The following is a 14,736-nucleotide window of genomic DNA, read 5'->3' as shown; positions in this document are numbered from 1 at the left end:
GATTGAAGGCCAGGTTGGATGGGGCCCTGGGCAACCTTGTGTAGCTCCAGGCCTGGAGGTTGGTGTCCCTGCCTGTGGCAGAGGGGTTGGAATTCTATGATCCTTGGGGTCCCTCCCAACCCAGACCATTCTATGACTGGCATGATCATTGTGGTGGCATTCGCTGGCTACTGCGACAGCAAGAATCACTTTCAGTGTTCGTATAACACCACATCTTCCTCAGTCTCCTTTTTCTGGCACCAAACTCACCTGTGCTAGCACTGGTGGGTGCAGGAAAATCCTCTGAGAGATTATTTCCACCCTGTGTGAGAGCTTTGAACAATACCCCGGTGTTGAGGTGTGTTGCTCACACCAACAGATGCCGATGTGCTGGGCTGGACCAGGACCCAACAGTTGCCCAGCAAATGCTGGGAGCGATTTTCATGCGTGCCCATCCCCTTACCCGAGCACATGTTGCATCTGTTCACCTTGAAATTGATTTTAAAATCGTGGCAGGCTCCAGGACACCATTAGCAGCCTCACGTAGCCAGCATATCTGGAAGGTCTCTCCCTCATGGAGAATGCGTGGTGTTCTGCTGAACACAGCCAACCTCTGCTATGGGGATTGGATTCCTGGCTAGTGAGAGCTGCGTGGGCAGATTTTGGGTGCTGGGGTGCATTTTTGTTTTACTGGGTAGTTCCAGGGCAGATTGCTCTGGTCTTTTTCTCAGGCTGCCTTGCTTTTCTCAGCCAGAGCAGTGAAAGCTGCTACTCCTGGCTCTTATTAACTGGTGGAAGAAGTGAGAAAGAGTAAGGGCTGTACCCTTGAGGTGAAGCTTCATTGAGATGAGGTGTCTATACTCAGTTCCCTTCAATAAGAAATTTGCAATAAGTTCTATTTTGAAAAAGCCCCAAACCCAAAACCTGACCGATGTCCCCAAGCTCCCAGGAGTTTCCCCTCTGGAGCGTGAGGAAGGTGCGATTGCTCCATCTCTAGATCATTCCACTGATTAGTTCACTGATTAGTTTTCTCAGTCAGCCTTGAAGCTGCTTCTCCCATCCTCTCCCTGTCGGTAAGCAAATTCCAGCCTGGCTGTAGACAAAATACTTCTCTCTGCAAACTTGGTTGTGGGATGGAAAAAACGCCAGGCATCCGGAGCGCGGCGGAGGAGTGCCTCACAGGCACGCACTCCTGCACGGATCCAGGGGCTCCCTATGTAATCAGGTACCAGCTCCTGGGAGCCGTCACCGGTGTCTCCCTGCCACCCCAAGTGCCTCGAGCAAGGGAGATGATGTAGTTTAAGTACAGAAGCAAGTTTACTTTAATGCACTCGAGATGCCAAGGTGGAGAGGGGGAAAAGAAAGGTCAAAATCCTACTTTTGACTTAATTTCGGAGTCTTTTTCTTTTTCCCCTGCGTTGCTTGAGGCTTCGTGGCTGCTGTAACTCCTTGCTGGCTATTAGAAACTGGGCTGCCAGCGCTTTGTCCTGCTAAGCAGGTGCCTCAGTTGGGTGCTGATGTGTCCTCTGAAGGAAGGATGTACCTCATGCAGGTATGTCAGCCATTGAGTTTGGCATCAGTTCGGTCCAGTCGCTGTCCTGTAACATCCTCACTCCAGCGAGGTGTCACAGCCAGTTGGTCCTAGTACTCTTGCTGTGATCGGTGTTGGCTTGAGTGTCTCCTGACCCACTGCCTCTCACCGGTGTCCTCTGGCTGTGGAAGGGACTGTGCTTGGGACGAAGATCAAGTGGAGTTCCTGCCCCTGCCACTTCCACTTGAAGCTGCTCTGATTAAAATCACAGCTTCTAGCCTAAATTTAGAGATGGCTGGAAGTACTTGTGTGTGCTGCCCCTTAGCTTAATCCTTTCCAACTTCATTCATAATATTTACTTCCTTTATGTATTTATAAGTGACAGGCCTGTTCCCCTGTCCTCACTTCAGACCTCTCTAGTCCTTTCCCTAAAATAAGCTTTCTTTTCCTCTCCTCATCTTCACAGTTCCCTTCTACCGGTCTTCCAGCCTGAGTTTATTTTTCTTACGCTTGCATGACCGCAGCTACACAAAATACTCGCGATGAAATTTTACCAGTGCCTCATATAAAGGCACCAAAACTTCCTTTTCTCCTCTATAAATAACCTTGTTTGATATATCCTACAGTTGTTTGCTTTTCCACGTCTGCTGCTTTGGCTCAGACATCTTGCCATCACCTAAAATATCCAGGTCTGCCAGGTTTTTTCTGTCTCCTCTCGGTGAGAAGAGGATGTTACCCGAGGAGCATGATTGTTGATTTATATTTTACCTCCTGATCTTGGTCCCTGTGACATCTGCTGGTCCTGTCTCTAAGGTTGCCCCGTTTTTCTTCTCTGTCATTTCTGTCCGGGTGACGAGGCAAATGATTGAGGCAAGGACAGCGGCACTGACACCGACAGCGCCTCTGTCAGCGTTTGGGACCGTGGTGTTTGCCCTAAATGTGGCTCTCTGCTCAGCCCACCAGTGACTGATACCCTGCCTCACGCTGGGCTCGATCTGTGAAGGTAAAACCAGGCAGAGGAGAGTAGTTAGGGGGTGGTTCCCTCCTTCCATGCAGGATGCTGGTCTGACTTGGTGCAGGAGCGGCTGTAGAAAGCATCTGGCATCTCGGGGTCTGCAGAGGGGCTTTCTGACTCCCAGCTGTGGGCTAGGGGCTGCGATGGGGCTTCTCTAGGCTGGGTGCCATGAATGGGAGACATCCCAGGGCTGCAGGCCCTTCTCCAGAGGCACCAGGCACTGCCCTTGGGGCCACGTAATAAATACCAGCACTAACCAGCATTGCTGCGGTTCCTTTCCCTTGGGATACCAGTGTAAGTCCAGTCCCTTCCACTACCCACAAGGTGTTAGAGCCCTTGCATGGTCCAACATCTGAGGTATGTGTGCACACAGTATAGAAAGGCATGGAATTTACCACCTGGGGTTTAAAGGAGGGTCTATAAAGTATGCTGGAAGGGCGAGCCGGTGCTTTGCTGTGACTTGAAGATCCGTAAAGCTGCCGACCTGCCTGTGTCCGAGGAGTGTCAGGTACAGGATGGATCCCGAGGAGCAGATCTGCTGCTCAGGTTCGTTAGAGCTAATGAAAAGCCTTCAGGTGAGCATAGCTGAGTCTTCCTCATTGTGCCAGGGGCCTGGCTTTTGATTTTATGTATCTTTTTCATTTCCAAGCACATGACATCACCTGGGCTGCGTCGGGAAGATGAAACATAGCAGGGCCCCTGAGAAGCTGGCACGGTACCCAAACGTAGCCAGTGGCACAGCGATTAGAACAACTGTGTTCACTCACATAGCTGGTTTATTTACACAGCACAGTTACCCAGCGGGTTTGTGGGGCTACTGGAGCACCCTGTATTAATCCTGGGGTAAGAAGAAGGGGCCTTGCTTTCCAAGCAGGAGCCTGATTCTCTTCTATTTGCTGTCTGTTGGAGGGGATTTTACTGAACAGCTTTACTCTTGCTGGACTGCAGGGGCTGTGAGCATGTCTCAGGAGCCCTGTCCTGGAGTACCCGGTGCCGGGGCTGTGCCTCTCCCCCAGCCCTGTGCCGAGCCCAGCCCGCAGTGCCAGCACATGCTCAGCTGCAGGGAAGAAAACCACAAAATACTGATTATTATCATTTTTTTTAAATCTTTTTCTTTTCTCTTGCAACAATCTTGATTTCAATGAGTTTTAACTGAAATGGGAATTTTATTAAGATGCCTTTTTCTCCAAAGAGGGAGACAAGCAGAGAGCGTGCCCGAGGAGCTGTGCCATCGAGTTGGGTGGCTTTAAAAGGCTCTCTGTGTCACAGCACGTGAGCTTCACCTCCGTCCCGGGCTTTTTCACCTCCCTCCTGGGCTTCTTCACCTCCGTGCCGGGCTTCCCAGCTTTCCCAGACTTTGACTGACTAGATGGTGCAGCAACAGCTGCTTTTAGGGCAGGGTGCTGGAATAAGTGGCAGTACCTGGAACAGGTCCAGGCAAAGGACTTTTTGGGCAGGGCTTTGCTTAGCTGCAATCTTATCACCAAGATGAGCTGATAAGGTTTCTGCTGAGGGGGCTGCTTATCTTTTTCCTGCAGTGAGACCGACCCGGGGGAATTTGGCATTTTCAGCACGCACTTAGTAACAAGCTCTGAATTTGGAGGAGTGGAAAATGTGACTCGGTCTAATTATAAACTGGCTTTTCAGATGGGCTGGGAAGTTCCTTGTTTTGTCCTGCTCCAGTGGGGTTGTTGCCCTGAGCATCCGGGGAGATGGGGGAGCAGCACGGTAAGGAGAATCCCGTGAAGGAGCCGACCTGTGCTCGCAGGGTCTGGCTTGCCTCTCCTCTCTGTGCTCTTGAATTCCAGCTTTGCAGCAATCTGCTGACGGCAGGAATAAATTGCTGGGGCTGGTTAGCTGTGCGGCGGCAACGCTAAACCCCCGGCACTTGGCATCCCTGCTGAGTGGTATTTTTGCTTCCCTTTGGCCTTTCGCTTATAAAAAGTCACGCTGAAAGAAGAGCCCCACTGAACTTTTTTTTTTTTAAAAAAAAAAAAGCTGTTTGAGGCTTTTCCTGCCCCATCCTCACCCCCCAAACAAGGGAGAAAGCGGGGTGTGGGCAGCCTGTGCTGACCCCAGCCCTGGCGCGGGCGGGCTGCGCCTTCCCGCTCCAACAATAAGGCTAAACAAATCCTTCCAAGCTGCTTGCATGGACGGATGAAAGGAGGATTTCTTGGGACACTCAATGTTTTGTAGTGACCTCCCAGTGAAACAGCTGTTGTGTTCCATCGCCCGGGCAGAGTGGGACGCTGAATAGTGCCCTTATAGCAAACACAGAAGCGCATCTGGAAAAGGAACCGTCATGGAAGGAGTATGCGAGGGTGGCATGAGCTGGGCGTAGCCGCCCGGCCAGCGCCGTTGCAAAGCCATTTTACTGACCATAAAGAAGCCAGAGCAGACAAAGCATGGCTCCTGGGGCTGGTGGCATTGGCGTGGTGCGGCCCAGCGCTCGCATCCGCAAAGGAGCGGGGCTGCTTTCCGTGCGTGAGGCTTCACTGGCCTGCTCGGTGGCTGGAAAATGCTGCCTGGCAGCAGCCACGTAAAACATCTCGCTTGGGTTTTCCTGAGCACGTAAAAGTAGAGCAGCTGCTCTGTGTGGCTTTGCTGCCTAGTCCTTTGGGGACTGAAGTTTGAGCTTGAAGTCGAGAGCCAGGACCTGTGGTACAGCCTCTGCAGCCTTCCTGTCCCCAAGCTCAGCTTTCTCTGCTGAAAGGTTTCATTTTTTTCTAAGGCAACAGCTTCAGTGTGTGGAGACCTGTGGGAAGAGCTTTGTGCACGGCACTCGCCTGGGACCAGCTGAAATGTGGGCTTAGTTTAACATCCTGACCTTACCCCTGCACCAAGGAAGCCCTGATCACAGGCTGTTCCTACATAGCTCTCTGTCTCTGAACAGAGGTGGTGAGCTCCTGCTGGTAATGAACACTTGGGTCATGGAGGCTGATGTACTTTAGAGAGCCGGTGAAGTCTCTGGGCTGGTTTTAGCCTTCCAGGGGGAGATGTATTTGCACAAGATGTCCTGGAGCAGCAATTTTGTCTGTGAGTGCCCCTGCCTTTCGGCCGAGACACGCAGCAGCTCGGAAGAGCGCTGTCTGCTGAGGATGCCCAAAGGCTCTGGCAGGTACAGCAGTCTCCTCTGCAGGGAAGCGCCTGTGCTGGGATTCCTCCCTGCTCCCTGTGCCAAGTAAGTGCAACTTGCCTTCCTTTGGAAGGAGCTTTCCCATAGCACAGCAGCGTGTGGTGGCACCGTAGCAGTGCCTGGCAAGCAGAAGGCCCTGAGTGGTGCCCATCTCCCTTTTCCCCACTGTTCTCTGGGCGTTGTCTCTCTAGGTGAGACCCATCTGGTGTCCTGGCTCGCAGTTCTGATGTATTTGATGCAAGATGATGTAAGATCAGAGGCTCCTTCTTGTGTCCTCATCTGGTTGCATACAGGCAAGCCTTCCTTGGGGCCAAAGGCTCGCAGTCGTTGTGGTCCAAGGGCTGTCCCACCTCCTGCCTCAAGCCACTGTGTTCCCCAACCTGGTGCAGCAGCCTCTGCTGCGGGACCTGCCTGTGGACCTGTCTCTGACCCCTTCTTTGGCCTGTGCAGAACCAGGCAGCCCAAAACCTAGCAACCCATGTACCGGGTTTGAGGCTGAGCAAGCCTGTTGCTTCTGCTGCCCCACACTGCGGCATTGGCAGGGGGTTAAGAGTAAGCTTGGGCTTAGTCAAACAGCTTAGCTTGACTCTGCAGCTATATTTGCATTTGAATTGTCTCTTGGTTTCCATTTTCTTTCCACTGCCCGATGGTTGATTGTGTGAGGAAGCCTGAGCTCTGCGGGCTGGGCTGGGTTTAGCTGCAAGCTGGGTTAAGTCAGTCTGCTTGAGTGCAGTTCAGCTCACCTTCTGTTGGGATGTGGAGAGGGCTCAGCTGGGGTGTTTTTCATTGTTGGCCGTGGGGGGGTATTGCTGGAGAGGAACCCAGAAGGGGAGTGAGTCTGTCGCATGGTTAATTGTCATCAGTAATTACAATCCAAACGAAATCCCTGGTATGGGGTTGGTCTGTCAGTGACAGCTGGACACAGGGAGGAGAAGGCAGAGAGATCTGGCAGAGCTGCGGGAGGATCCGCGCTCACCCCCTGCCCAAAAGCAGTCAGAAATCTTTTGGAGTTGATCTGAAGGGGCACAGGAAGGAGCCAAGTCCCTGCCTGCTGCTGCCCACAGGAAGGTCTGGCAGCACAGGCTGGGATATCCCATGGGGTATCTCTGGCTGCGCCAAAGGGAAACTTGTGGTGGGACCCTACAGAACCTGTCTCCTTTTTGGAGGCTTCATGGGGAGGAGAAGGACATTGGATTAGTGGGCACCCTTTTAAATAAGAACGAGGGGTTTTGCCTGAATTCCCTTGGGGGCAGCAGTCCTGCTCACTGCTCCTTTGCTTACCCTGGTTGCACAGGCTGCAGGGCTCTCAGATCTAAGTTTAAAACAACAAAACAACCCACCCAGCCCACCAAACGAAGCTGAGCTGTCCTCTCTCGTGAGCAGACCGCTCTTGGCTGGCCTAAAAATAACAGCCCGTGTGTATCTGCAAGGGCTCTGTGAACAGGGCCTTCAAAACCAGCCAGGCCCCTGTGTGTGTTTCAAGTCGCAAACATGGCTGATTCTTTAACAGTCTCTGGTCTGCTGTTGGGCCTGGGTAATCTTCAGCCGATAAGCGTTCACAGGGTTCATTAACAGCCCTCTCAAATAATGGGAAAGCAGAGGCGGCCTCCCCCCCGCCCCGGCCCGCCTCCGGAGCAAGGGCAGGGTTATTGTGAAACCAGCCCCTTGAGGGAAATGGCAGGGCTTCAGGCTGATATTTGTGGTGCTTATAGAAAACTGGGGAGCTTTTACGTGCAAACTAGAGATCCCAAATCATTAATTGTGTGTAGCCTCAACAGATAACCCTTTGAAGCACTGTTTGAGGGAAGCTAGAACAGAGCACGGGGCTCCCCGTGCCCGGTTTCACGCGGCGGCGAGGCCAGAGCCCCACCGAGCGCTCTGCTGGTTAGCATTCATTTAGGAACAAGACTCTTTATTCATCCCAAAACCTGATCTGTGCCTATCTCGCTGGGGTCTTCCTTTGTCATGGGGACATGGATAAATTCTACTGCCAGGGGCAGCAGCTGTGTTTGGAGCGGAGCCGTGGCATCCCAACGCTGGGGACTCTTTGCCTTCCCAAAGCTTTCCCAGGGGAGGCACGCAGGCATCTTCATGGGTTTCATATCACATCAATTTGATCTTCTTAATCACCTTTTGCAGAGCCCTTAGAAACAGGCCGCGTTGTCTCGAGCTGGACTAGCTCAGCTCTTTTCAACTTGAGTTACAGTGGGAATATAAACACTTTGCAGCCGGCACATCCCAGCTAAGAACACCCTGTCCCAGGGGGCGAGTGCCTGGCCTGGATTTGGTCTTCAGGAGAGCCTAGTTTTTGGTGCGAATCTGTCTGGCTGCAGTTTCATTTTCCAGCGCGGGCCCTTGAGAACATCAGCTCGTGTGTAAACTGTAGGTTAAAACCGGTTTTCCAAGCGGGAATATCGAGGCTGGCCTGGGCCTCCCTCGCCACCCTTTCCACGTGGGGTTGGCTGCCTTTCCTGAGGGAGCTTGGCTCTCAAAGGTAGAAGCACAGGCCATTGAAGGGACAGTCACCCTGTGACACGAGACTAAAGGTTCACGCTTGTTGTACAGCTGCTCCTCAGGTCCCGGGTTGTGCAGGGGAGGAGGGAGCAGCAGCAAACCCTGACTTGCAAGAGAAGCCTGTACAGAGCACGAGCCTCTCGTCAGGCTGCTGCAGAGTGCCCAGAGAGGCCCGAATTTACACATTCAGTGTGTGTTGAACCGCTTGGTACCACTGTTCTATCCTTCCCCATTGTGCAAGCCCCAGTAAAGCTGCGGCTTGGTCCTGACTCCAAGCATTTCTGTTCTGATCCACACCCAGCCCTGCCTGTCCTCCTCCCCACTGGGCAGGTCAGCAGCTGATTTTGGCATGAGGGGACCGAGCGGCACTGTCCCGCTCCTGCCAACATCAACGCTGGATTCCTGTCCTGGCACTGCTGGTTTTAGAGGGTGCAATGAAATGAAACTACTTTAAAGGCCCTTGAGTGTGGGTCAGACCCTGCCTGTGCCCTCTCCTGGCAGCAGGAATGCTGAAGGAAGGACAACGCAGCCCTTTGTTCCCACAGCAGGGAGGTTTGGCTCGGCGTCCCCCTCGCAGGTGAAGGGCTGCTTTCCCTTCAGGGAACAGCAGCTCCTGTTCTTGTGACAGCGTGGGGGCATGCAGCCACCCTACTGAAACCTGCTGCATCCTTACCAGGGCCAAGGGGAAGGGTGTTGGGGGGGGGGGGAGGGGGTGTCTGTCAAGAGTGAGGGCCCACAGGATGGCTTTCTCCAGCGGGTGTAAGCAGGAATCTTGCTGCTGAGGGGTTAAGTGAAAGCAGTGCTCACAGTGTTAAACTCTGCTCTATAAACTGTACCCAGCGCCTGTCTCGTGATGTGCTCTCCGGCTTGTCCAGGCTGGCTGAAAGCGGGGCTGATCCTTTCCAGAGGAGAGGAATGAGGGTGTTGCCCCTACGGTCGTGGCCGAAACCCTCTGCAGCTCTCACACAAAAGCTTTCTCATGCTGCTCTCACCAAAAAACGTTTGGGTCCTACATTATCTTTACAGTGCTGCGCACCCAAGACCCCTCTTCGGTGTGCTGAAACCCATGGCATGGGCGGAGTCTCTCCCTCCTGCCTCTTGGTGTCCTGCCTGCACCCACTGGTGTGGGAGAGGTACCCAGGGCCCTGGGGCAGTGGGTATCCCTGCACGTGTGTCCCAGGGGCTTTCCCCAGCGATGGGTAGGCAGGGCTGTCCTGCTGCTGGACGCAGGGTGCTCCCACTCCTCTTGAAGCTCCTCGCCCAGCTCTGTGCTTGGATAAACTCTGAACTCTGTTAGAGCTTTACAGAGTCACCCAAGCAGCAGCTCAGGAGGAGAGCTGGAGCACAGCTCTGCAGCAGCCTGTGGTAAGCCCAGAGACTCAACCAGGCTGCTAAATCTGTGTCCATGGGGCCCAAAAACTCTTTGTTCCCTCTACTTGTGGGGGGAGATACACTTTGGAAGGCCCGGCCAGGGCAGGCGGCATTTGCTGCCCGGGCTGGGAGAGGCAGCAGTGAATTCCCCGGGAGGCACCATCCCAACTCCTGGTGATGGCAAAGCTCAAGTTACTGGCCCTGGGGGTACCTACAGCCCTGGGAAATGTCACAGCCTGCGGAGTTGGCAGCGTCCCCCCTTCCACCGCTCAGCCCGAGAGGCTCTGCTGTGCCTCATGATAGGCGAGCGGCTGTAGCGCGGACAGACGGACGTCAGCTGCTGGAATGGGGCGTGGGAGGTTTGTTCTGGCTGCGGCCAGGGTTGGGAGGCAGGAGCGCCCCAGGCTCCGACTTGTGTGGCTTTCCCCTTGGCAGCCTGTCAGCCGTGCTGGTGATGTTTTGGGGAGGACCAGCATCGTCTCTGCAAGACAGAATGACATGGGGACCCCAAAGGTCTGGCCCTGGGCTGGCTGGGAAGGGGTCCCAAAGTTGGGAAAGGAGGGTGGGCTCAGAAAGGCTCAGAAATGGATAAACTGGGAAGCGAAGGCGGCTGGTGAGGTTACCTCTGGCTCCCTCCTCCTGGAGCGCCTGGAAATGCCGTGGTGTGTGCTGCTCTTGGGCTGCGCTTCACTAATCCAGGCTGGGAGTCATGTAAAAAGACATAACCGACCACAAAACCCCAGAAAAAAGGGTTACTGTTGACCTTAAAGTGCTTGTAGGCAGAGTGTTGGAGTCCTGCGCTCTGGGTCAAAGCTTCCTGTCGCTTCCAGGCTGCTGAAGGAAGTTACAGGGAAGTGAAATCCTTCAGTTTCCACTAACTGAGTGTGGAACCAGACTGGTGTGCTGTCCTGCCTGATGCCCTGCAGCCCGCTGGCCACTGTGCCCTGTCCCTGCCTGTCTGTTCTGGCCATTGCAGTGCAGGGGCAATGTGATGTTTGGATCACTCCCTTCCTTCAGCTGGGGCTTGCCATCCCTCGGGCAGCAGAGGAGGACGCTGTGTTTTAAGTGGCTGTGGAGTGCTGGTGCGCTCCAACTGGGAAGGGGTGGCCGAGCTGCTGTGGCCGGTGGGAGAAGCTGAGAGTGAATCCAGAAAGCGTTTGTTCTGCTGAGCTGCTGGAGTGATGGGCATGCGGGGGGTGATCAGGTGAGGAAGGGATGGGAGCAGGACGGGAGGAGGGTGGTTGTTTGTCCTGGTTTTGGTCAGGATGGAGTTAACTTCATGTGTAGCAGCGGATGGAATGCTGTGTTTGAGAGTTAAAATGAAAGCAGTGCTGATAACACCCTGATGTTTCTAGTTGCTGTCAGACAGTCAAGGACTTTCTCAGCTCTTTGTATTTCTCTATTCGTGAGAAAGGAGGGGCGAGGCCAGGACAGGTGACCCAAACTGACCAAAGAGCGTATTCCATGCCAATTATGTCCTGCTCAGGCAACGGGGGGCTGATGGGAGAAAGAACAGGGGCGGCTCCGGGACGTGCGGTTCTTGTGGGACAGTTGGGTTCCAGGACGGCTCTGGGTGGCACGGCCTGAGTTGTGGGTTCAGTGAGAAACTGCATTGTGTATCAACAGTTTCGTATATTTTTGCTCTAAAGTCCTGTTAGCATTGTTACATTGTAGCTTTCTGCTATTTTAGTAAACTATCCGTATCCCAACCCACGGGCCTTTTAGTTTCTTGGTTTTGGGGTTATTTGCCCCTTCCTTTTCCCTTCCCTTCCCTTGCCTCTCACCCCCCCCCCTTCCCTCTTCTCCTGCTCTTTTCCTTTAAGGACCAGGCAGCTGTGTGGATCTCTGCTCTCAGCCTGGGTAAAACCATATCATTGTAGGATTGCTTCACCCTCGGCTCCATGGCTGTCCTCCTCCTCCTCCCTTGAGCTTCTCGTCTTCGCTCGGGGAAGATGGAGCACGCAGGGGTGTGCAGCTGGAGCCTCTGTGCCTGCAGGAGAGGGACCTGTGCAGGACATCCTGTGGATCCTCAAGTCCTCTGGGACCGGGGCACCCTGCAGAGCTCGTCCTTGCCACTGTGTGGAGATGACAGATGCTCCACTCTGCCCAGGGTGTTCCTTCCCCAGCGTTGGGCTCCAGCCTTTTTTTCCTTTAATCCTTTAAAACTGAATGTTCTTGCCCCAAGAATGCATCCTAATGCTGTACCTCTAAAAGCACCTTCTTCTTTTGTTGTTTGCTAGATCTCTGAAGCTGGGAAGGACTCCTTGCCTTCTTGGTTGCACTGGAACGCGGAGAGCAGCTCCCTGGAAGGGCTGCCCCTTGACACGGACAAGGGCGTCCACTACATCTCAGTGACCACGCTGCAGCCCTTCCCGAACGGGACCTACGTGCCACAGACCGCAAACGTCTTCTCCGTTGAGGTCCACCAAGAAGACCACAACGAGCCTCAGTCGGTGCGGGCGGCTGTCCAGGACGTGGGTGACGCGGCACCGTTCGTGTGTGGCTCGGAGGAGCCGGTCACTATCCTGACTGTCATTTTGGATGCTGACTTAACAAAAATGACACCAAAGCAGAGAATCGAACTCTTAAACAGAATGAGAAGCTTCTCAGAGGTGGAGCTTCATAACATGAAGTTGGTTCCTGTTGTAAATAACAGACTCTTTGACATGTCGGCCTTCATGGCTGGACCGGGAAACGCAAAGAAGGTGGTGGAAAACGGGGCCTTACTCTCGTGGAAACTGGGGTGTTCTCTGAGCCAAAACAGCGTCCCCAACATCAGCAAGGTGGAGGCTCCAGCTAAGGAAGGAACCATGTCTGCCCGCCTCGGCTACCCCGTTGTCGGCTGGCACATCGCTAACAAGAAACCTCACCTCCCAAAGAGGATGCGGCGGCAGATCAACGCCACCCCGACGCCTCTGACTGCCATCGGGCCGCCCACCACTGCTGCGCAAGAACCGCCAACCAGGATCGTGCCCACCCCGACGTCGCCCGCCATCGCGCCTCCCACAGAAACGACGGCACCCCCCGTCCGGGAGCCCATACCGCTGCCGAGGAAGCCCACGGTCACCATCAGAACGAGGGGCCCCATCGTCCAGACGCCCACGCTGGGACCGATCCAGCCAACCAGGGTAGCAGAAGGCACTGGCACGGCCTCTGTGCCAATTCGCCCCACGATGCCCGGGTACATTGAGCCCACGGCGGTGATCACACCACCCACAACTACCACCAAGAAGCCCAGAGTCTCCACTCTGAAGCCAGCCACGCCATCCACGACAGATTCCTCCACGGCGACGACGCGAAGGCCCACGCGAAGACCTAAAACGCCCCGTCCGACAAAGCCCCCCAGCACCACCAGATCCCCCATCTCCAAGCTGACAACAGCCTCCCCGCCGTCCCGCGCACGCACCACGGTTAGCGGGATCCCCCGGCCCGGGGAGCCAAACGAGCCGCCCAAGCTGACAAACCACATCGACAGGGTGGATGCGTGGGAGGGCACCTACTTCGAGGTCAAAATACCATCGGACACTTTCTACGACAAGGAAGATACCACCACTGACAAACTGCAGCTGACCTTGAAGCTGAAGGAGCAGCAGATGATAGAGGAGAATTCGTGGGTCCAGTTCAACAGCACCAGCCAGCTTATGTACGGCATGCCAGACCACAACCACATCGGGAAGCACGAGTACTTCATGTACGCGACCGACAAAGGTGGGCTCTTCGCTGTGGACGCCTTTGAAATCCACGTCCACAAACGCCCGCACGGGGACAAGTCTCCGGTGAAGTTCAAGGCCAGGCTGGAAGGAGACCACAACGCGGTGGTGAACGACATCAATAAGAAGATCATGCTGGTCAAGAAGCTGGCCCTGGCCTTTGGCGACAGGAACAGCAGCACCATCACGGTGCAGGACATCGCCAAAGGCTCCATCGTGGTGGAGTGGACGAACAACACGCTGCCCCTGGAGCCCTGTCCCCGGGAGCAGATTCGAACTTTGAGCAGAAAAATCGCGGATGACTCCGGCGGGCCGAGCCCGGCCTTCTCCAATGTCTTGCAGCCAGAGTTCAAGCCTCTGAACGTGTCGGTGGTCGGCTCCGGCAGCTGCCGGCACATCCAGTTCATCCCCGTGACCAAGGATGGGAGGGTGATCTCGGAGGCCACGCCGACGGTGGGTGCGGGTAAAGACCCCGAGAAGAGCAGCGAGGACGACGTGTACCTGCACACCGTCATCCCCGCCGTGGTGGTGGCCGCCATCCTCTTGGTGGCCGGCATCATCGCCATGATCTGCTACCGCAAGAAGAGGAAAGGGAAGCTCACCATCGAAGACCAGGCCACCTTCATAAAGAAGGGCGTGCCCATCATCTTCGCCGACGAGCTGGACGACTCCAAGCCCCCGCCGTCCTCCAGCATGCCCCTCATCCTCCAGGAGGAGAAAGCCCCGCTGCCCCCCCCGGAGTACCCCAACCAGAGCATGCCGGAGACCACACCGCTCAACCAGGACACCATCGGGGAGTACACGCCGCTGCGGGACGAGGACCCCAACGCGCCGCCCTACCAGCCTCCCCCCCCCTTCACCGCACCCATGGAGGGGAAAGGCTCCCGCCCGAAGAACATGACCCCGTACAGGTCCCCGCCACCCTACGTCCCCCCTTAACGAACGGGAGGGCTCTCGGGGGGAGAAGGGGCCTCCAGCTCCACACCAGTGCTGTCTGTGGGCCGGCAGCCCCCTTGCCAAGCCGGGAACCCGCAACCCCAGCCCGCACCCCGACTGCGCCCGCCGCACCGGAGCGCTCGCAGAACTCGGGGAAGGATGGGGAGGGAGGGGGGGAAGAGGAGAGGTGAAGGGGTTTAGGGGGGGGAGGGCAGGGGAGGGGAAGGCGGGGAACGACACTTGTTTTATTTTTGCCTAACAAGCTTTGGTTTTATTTTATTCATAGAAAAAAAAGGAAAAAAAAAAATCTCTCGGCTCCCCCGCGCCTTGCCGGCGGCTGGGCTCTGGGAGGGGCTCCGGGACGGGGCTCCGGGATGGGGCTCCGGGCCGGGGAGGCGGGCAGGGGGGCCGGGCCGGGCCGGGGCGGGAGGAGCAGGCAGCACTGGGGTAGCACTCTGGGTCTCCGCTGTTTGCCTTTAACACTAACTGTACTGTTTTTTCTATTCACGTGTGTCTAGCTACAGGACGTAACATGAAAGGTAGC

At 55.3% G+C, this 14,736-nt stretch overlaps 1 protein-coding gene across 5 annotated transcripts in view; it reads left to right on the top strand.

Annotated features, from left to right (window-relative positions):
- The window catches only part of DAG1 (dystroglycan 1), a 50,175-nt gene extending 35,840 nt beyond the window's left edge, over nt 1–14,335 (top strand). For all 5 annotated transcript variants that reach the window (XM_084269807.1, XM_084269806.1, XM_084269804.1 and 2 more), the window contains exon 3: nt 11,787–14,335. In XM_084269807.1, the coding sequence (XP_084125933.1) occupies nt 11,787–14,195 (2,409 nt within the window). In that variant the 3' untranslated portion in view covers nt 14,196–14,335. The remainder of the gene's footprint in view (nt 1–11,786) is intronic.
- The last annotated feature ends 401 nt before the right edge of the window (nt 14,336–14,736 follow it).

Source organism: Gallinula chloropus, assembly GCF_964237585.1.
Source record: "Gallinula chloropus genome assembly, chromosome: 12".
NCBI classification, from domain to species: domain Eukaryota; kingdom Metazoa; phylum Chordata; class Aves; order Gruiformes; family Rallidae; genus Gallinula; species Gallinula chloropus.
This window is presented reverse-complemented; position numbering and strand designations above follow the sequence as displayed.